General features: G+C 63.2%; 2 protein-coding genes across 2 annotated transcripts; both read left to right on the top strand.

Moving 5' to 3' along the window:
- Positions 1-249: 249 nt before the first annotated feature.
- MNEG_6245 (hypothetical protein) lies at positions 250-1,445 on the top strand (the record flags this gene model as incomplete). The annotated part of the gene is made up of 4 exons (XM_014045285.1): positions 250-376; positions 524-807; positions 989-1,096; positions 1,377-1,445. 4 exons carry the CDS (start codon positions 250-252, stop codon positions 1,443-1,445), a joined length of 588 nt encoding a protein of 195 aa, XP_013900739.1.
- A 1,749-nt stretch (positions 1,446-3,194) lies between these two features.
- MNEG_6244 (hypothetical protein) lies at positions 3,195-4,592 on the top strand (the record flags this gene model as incomplete). The annotated part of the gene is made up of 4 exons (XM_014045284.1): positions 3,195-3,597; positions 3,834-3,934; positions 4,208-4,264; positions 4,491-4,592. 4 exons carry the CDS (start codon positions 3,195-3,197, stop codon positions 4,590-4,592), a joined length of 663 nt encoding a protein of 220 aa, XP_013900738.1.
- Between the last annotated feature and the right edge of the window lie 1,214 nt (positions 4,593-5,806).

The raw sequence follows: 5,806 nt of genomic DNA, 5'->3' as shown, positions 1-5,806 counted from the left end.
CCACAGACCTGGGCGGACAAGTGCATCTGGGCGCACTCGGGGCTCAGCGGCGTCGGGGAGAACCTGGCGGGCAGCTCCACCACCGACTCTGTGGGTTACCTGCGCCCCGCCGTGGCAGCGTGGTACAAGGAGATTGATAAGTACGACTTCAAGAACCCCGGGTTCACCTCGGGGACGGGCCACTTCACACAGGTCGTCTGGAAGAACTCGGCCAACATCGGGTGTGCGTACAAGCTCTGCCCCAACGGCATGAGCGGCGCGCCCGCCCTGAAGACCATCTTGGTGTGCCAGTACACGCCGCCGGGCAACTTCCTGGGCCAGTTTGCCGCCAACGTGCTGCCGGCGGCGACCACCAGCTCCCCGTCCCCAACCCCGGGTACGTCGCCGTCTCCAAACCCGGGTACCTCCCCGTCTCCAACCCCGGGTACGTCGCCGTCCCCTTCCCCCAACGGCACGACCGGCACCTCCCCGTCGCCCGGGGTCTCCCCGCTGCCCGGCACCTCCCCTGCCCCCGGCGCCTCAGCGTCTCCCGGCGTCTCCCCATCACCCGTCGCGCCGTGCGCCGCCAACGCGTGCGGGGCCAAGGTCGCGGCCCGCAACAACCTCGGGGCGGGGTCGTGCCTGGTCATGAACAAGGCGGGCGACTCGGTCTGCGCCAGGTCATCTGACAAGAGGTACTTCTTCTGCATCCAGAACGACGCCGAGGTCGCGCTGTACGACAAGGGGCAGCGCATCTGGGCCGCGGGCGTGGCCGGCGCCTCGACGAAGAGGCCGTTCAGGCTTTGCTTTGAGAAGACCGGCGCGCTGGTGCGGTCATGGGCTTTGCCGGGGAAGACAGGGTGGGAAGGGGAATCAGGTCGCGCTGCGTGCTGCATCGCTGCGCGCCTCGGCCTGCGCGGCGTCCCTGGTCTGGTTTTCTGCGGATACACGCGTGTGTGCCCACATACACACATATGCGCGCGCACACACACACATACACACACACCAGGTTGCATACGAGCAGGTCGACAAGAAGACGCGCCGCAGCTACTGGTCCTCGCAGTCGTCTGGCGCAAAGCCTCTCAAGTTCTGGGTGCAGACAACAGGCGTTGCGGAGGTGCGCAGGCATGGATGCAGGTGCTGATTGAGGCAGCCCAGGTCAGTCGTGCCGCGGCCTTTGCAGTGGCAAATGGTTGTTCACCGCGGCAACTCATCCGCGCAGCGTGTGGCGCTGAGCGCAGTGCCGCCGCCCGCAAAGGGGGTCGCCCTCCAGCTCCTCATCAAGCTGGCAGGCGGGGCGACCCTGACTGCCCCCAAGAAAGAGCCTTGAGAGGAGACAGCGGCCCCCTCGGACAAGCCGCGACTCCTGCCCTCTCCCCTTCACGTGGCCCACGCAGATCCTGAGTGGCAAGAACACCAAGAAGACCACGGCCACCACCGTCTGGAAGGTCCCAACCACCCCATGATGATTCACGCGCCCACGCCGCGAGCCGCCGAATCTCCACTAGAGGCTTGCCGTGTCCGACACCAATCGACGCGCGCCAGGTGGGGCATCGGCTTGGCGGCCATACTGCCGCCCTTTCCAAAATTGTCTCCATGGAATATGCCGCCCCTATGCGGCCTTGCTTCCGTTTACCCCGGCGCAGCCATAACGCTGTGGGTTTCACTTATCATACCTGTCTGTATGCCTTAGCCTTATCGGCCGCTTGCTTATGCTTGGGCATTGCCCCGCTGCTGCAGTTCAGCACCCAGCGCCAGGCACAAATTGCGCTATACTTGCCTCAAACCGTGTGCGCACCAAGGCCACGCGGTTGGTTCCTGGTGCTCCACGCCATTTTGCGCTGTCTGCGGGGCCGCCACTGTGCTGCCTGTGCGGCCCCTGCTGGCTGCCTGGCGCTTCCTTGGCACCTGATCGCAGACTCCCTCGAGGCGCAGGCACCAAAACACTTGCTGCGGCCGACCCACTGCATTGTCAGGCACTGCGCACGTACCAGCGACGCAACCACAGCCACCGTCGGCTGACATTATTGCATTATGTCTTGTGTGTGCACAAACCTGGTTGTTGCGGTCTGGCTTGAATACCACTCTTTCTTGCTCCCCCAAATCATCGTTTGTGCGTGCTATGTCTGGGTGCAAAAACCCAAGCGCAGGTCACAGACCAGAAGCCACCTGTAGGCCACTGTAAGACTCCACTCTAGCCCCACTATGCATTCTCAACCCACAAACCCAGAGACGAGTTGCAAATGCACTCATGTTATCAAATGATGCAAGTCAGACAGGCGACATCGCATTCTTTTCACAGCAGCTTCTGCGGCAGCAAAAAAATGGGTGAATGCCATTCAGAGGCTCCAGTGCAGCTCTCTCGCTCTCTCTCTGAGCTCTCGTGTGCGGCAGCAGTGGGTGGCTTACCAGCAGACCTGGTGCCATGTGCACCGCGAAACAGCCTGTAGACTTCATGAAAGGATGCCAAATGTTGGCTCGTGCGGGACTGACCACAGGGCGGGACACGCGCGTGCGGCGACATGGCAACCCTTCACAAGTGGTGGGCCACATGTAGCAACTGCTGGGCAGGTGCCTGCGACGCTGAGAGCTCGCCAAGGCCCAGCGAACATGAGAGAGATGCCAGGCGCCGTGCAACGTGCCGCCTGGTGCCCAGAACACTTTATCACTCCTTAACTGACGCATACATACACAGCCGTGCCCAGGGCCCACTTGCGTGAACAGCCGTCGTCGGTACGGTACGTACCGCGATCAGTTTCTTGCAGCGGGTCCAGAAAACATCTGTTCATCTGACACAAACTATTTTTCATTCTGCTATCAGTCAATCTCTCGCACACCCTCTCTTCTAGTGTCCATCAAGTTCCTTCGTCGTGACCGTGGCCTGCGAAACGGCCGCCTATTGTCAGGAGTTAGCACATAGGCAAGCGGAAAGCATTATATTATTCGAAGAGGATCAGGTCTGACGGGAACCGCTTGCGGTGGGGCACATCGCACGATGACGGGGCTGTGCCGCGCGACGGCCTGTTCCTGAGCGATCGCACAATCGCGGACTGCAACTGCACCGGCGGCAGCACCCCTTGGACGCTTTAATAATGCCCAAAGTCTGCCTGTGTTGATGCATGCGCCAAAACGTCAGCTATCCTACCGAATTTATTATCAAACGTCTCCCCGCCTCCCCCCACCCACATGGTTGTGCCCACTGCCAGGCCCCCAGCATGGGAAGCCGCACCATGATGCAGCGACGTGTCGCCCACGCGGCCGCCGTCACCGCCCTCCTCGCAGCCCTGCTCCTGGCCCCACGCGCCGACGCAGCGCGCCTGGTCCCCGCAAAGAGCGCCGCCCGTGCGACGCCCCGTAGCCGCACACCCTTCAAGACGGCGGCCGCCCTCGAGAGCGGCGCCCCTGCAGCAGGCCCCGACGCCACTGCGCCCCTTGAAGCCGGCAACGCGACCGTGGTTGCCGCCCCCGAGCCGCTGGCGGCGCTGAGGGTGCTTGCCCTCGGCGACTCCATCACCCAGGGGTCTGTTCCCAGTGAGAATGCGAACCACCCCTACACCCTGCAGCTGCAAAAGAGGTTGCAGGCCAAGCTCAGGCGGCCGGCGGACGTCACCAATGCAGGTGCGAACGGGCTGCGGCGGTCTCTTGGCGCTCTAGAGTGCTTGAGGTTGTGCTCAAGACCCGGGCTCGCCGCAGCTGCTCTGCCACGCCCCCACCGCTTTTGCCCTTGGGGGCGGCATCAGCGCGAAGGCTGCGAGCGCCCAGCGCCCGCGCCAGATCCTAGACGCAGCTGGCAATGGCGTGCTCTTGCGTCCCGTCCAATCCCCCCTCCCCCTCCTCCCCCGCTTGCGCTGCAGCCGTTGGTGGTGCTGGGATCTTTGCTGTTGGCTTCAACAACCCGGTGACACTGGTGCCCTATGCCAAGGAGATGCTCGCAAAGAACGCCAAATTCGACTGGGTGAGCGCCCTGGCCCTGCAAACGCGCACGCGCTGCAAGCAGCGGCACCAGCCTCCAATGGTGGCCTCTGTGGCTGGCGACCGTGCGGCCTGCGACTGGACGTGCGGGCGCGCGCCTGGCAGAGATCGTTCGCACTCGCATCAGGCAGAATGCTGTGGCTCGTGCGTGGCGAGCCGGTGGGACAGGCAATGTGCGCGGCGTGCGCTGAGAGCTGACGCGTGTCGCCCTGCTTGCGCCCCCCCCCCCCCCCCCCCGCGACGCTCTGCGAGACAGGTGATTTGCCTGATTGGCATCAACGACCTGCTGCGCATGGGCCGGCCTGCAGATGAGGTGAGGCCACGGGACACAGCATCTGCATAGACGAGGTGCCAGCTTATGGCTGCGGCCTACTCAAGTGTGCGTTAAGGCTGGGGCAAGTGCGCAACAGCGGCGGCTTCGTATGGCACAGCCAGATGTGCAGCCGCTGTGCGCTGCGCCCAACGCACACGGCGCTGACAATGCCGTGTGCATGAGGCTCGTTCCATTTGCACCTGGCGCACCCCCCTTCTGGCTGCAGGTGATGCGCGGTCTGAACGACATCTACACGCCCGCCCTGGCCAGCGGCTCCAACGTCCTGGCCATCGCTCCCCTGGCCGCCCCTGGCTTTGTGTCCAAGTAAGCGCGCCTGGGGCAGGTTGATCTCCCTCACGCCCTGCAAGCGGCACCCAACCCGAAGTATTTCCCCGAAACGTTGCAACGCAAGCCTCCCGCTTGACGCGTGCCAGCCGTCCTGCAGGGCAACACGAGCCCATACCCAAAGCACAGCCAAAAATTCTGGGGCTGAAATCCACCAAACCCAGATAACCCCCCCTCGTCTCGGGTGACCTCCATGCTGCTGAACCCCCGCCCCCCCCCCCCCGAACCCTGCACTGATGCGTGATGTGCCCAGGGATGACTACAAGGAGGGCGAGCGCCGCAAACTCAACGACGAGATGAGGGCTGCGGCGGACGCGTGGAGCGCCAGCAACCCCAAGGCGCGCCACTTGCCGGCAACAGGGGTCCAGCCGCAGCGTGTGCCAGCAGCAGGGCATGCCGCATAGCACCCCGTGGTTGATTGTTGCGGCTCAGCCCTTGTTGCGGCGTTCCTTGTGACGCCTCCTTGCCTTTGCCACTGCCTGCTGGGCCTGTGCAAGCAGGCGGGGCCTGCTTGCACTCCAATTGCAGTCCTGAAATCCCTCGCGTCCTCCCCCCTTACAACTCCAGGGGCCCCTTTTTGAAGTGATGGACCTTGGTGTTGATGGCCCCATGGACTTCTGGAAGATGAGCAGTCAGGAGCGCTCGATCTGGCTGGACGACGGCCTGCACCTGACAGAGAAGGTAGTGGCGCTTCTGTCGGGGGGCAGCAGTGTTGTTTGTGCGGATGTGTGTGAGCATCCAGGCACCACTAGCCACACAGTGTTGATGATGTTCGCCTCGTGTCTTTGTGTCGTGCGTCCCGTGCAAGGGTTGGCGCTTTCCTTCAACCACTCTTCAAACATGCACTACCCCCAGGGTTACGACCAGATGGGGGACATGATCGCTGACAAGCTCCTCAGCAAGCTCGAGAAGTGAGTCACCCCTGAGCTGGCAGCTCTGAAACAGACGTCCGTCAATGCTTTGCCCATGTTGTGGTGTGCACCGAGCAGTTTGTCGCGGCTGCTCAACAGCACACTCAACAACACCACATGCTCCCAACAATGCACGCGGCGTGCGTGGCGGCAGGGGCGGCCTGTAAGACAAGTAGAGCGGCAATCGCTGCCAGCAAGTGAGCCTGGAGGCCGCCGTAGACGCAATGTTGATATCAGCTGCACACCACCAAGGCGCGCTGGACAGAACGCACCCTGCCAAGGATGG

Source organism: Monoraphidium neglectum (genome assembly GCF_000611645.1).
Source record: "Monoraphidium neglectum strain SAG 48.87 unplaced genomic scaffold scaffold00998, whole genome shotgun sequence".
Classification (NCBI taxonomy): domain Eukaryota; kingdom Viridiplantae; phylum Chlorophyta; class Chlorophyceae; order Sphaeropleales; family Selenastraceae; genus Monoraphidium; species Monoraphidium neglectum.
Note: the sequence above shows the minus strand (reverse complement) of the source record. Positions and strands in the feature narration are given on the sequence as shown.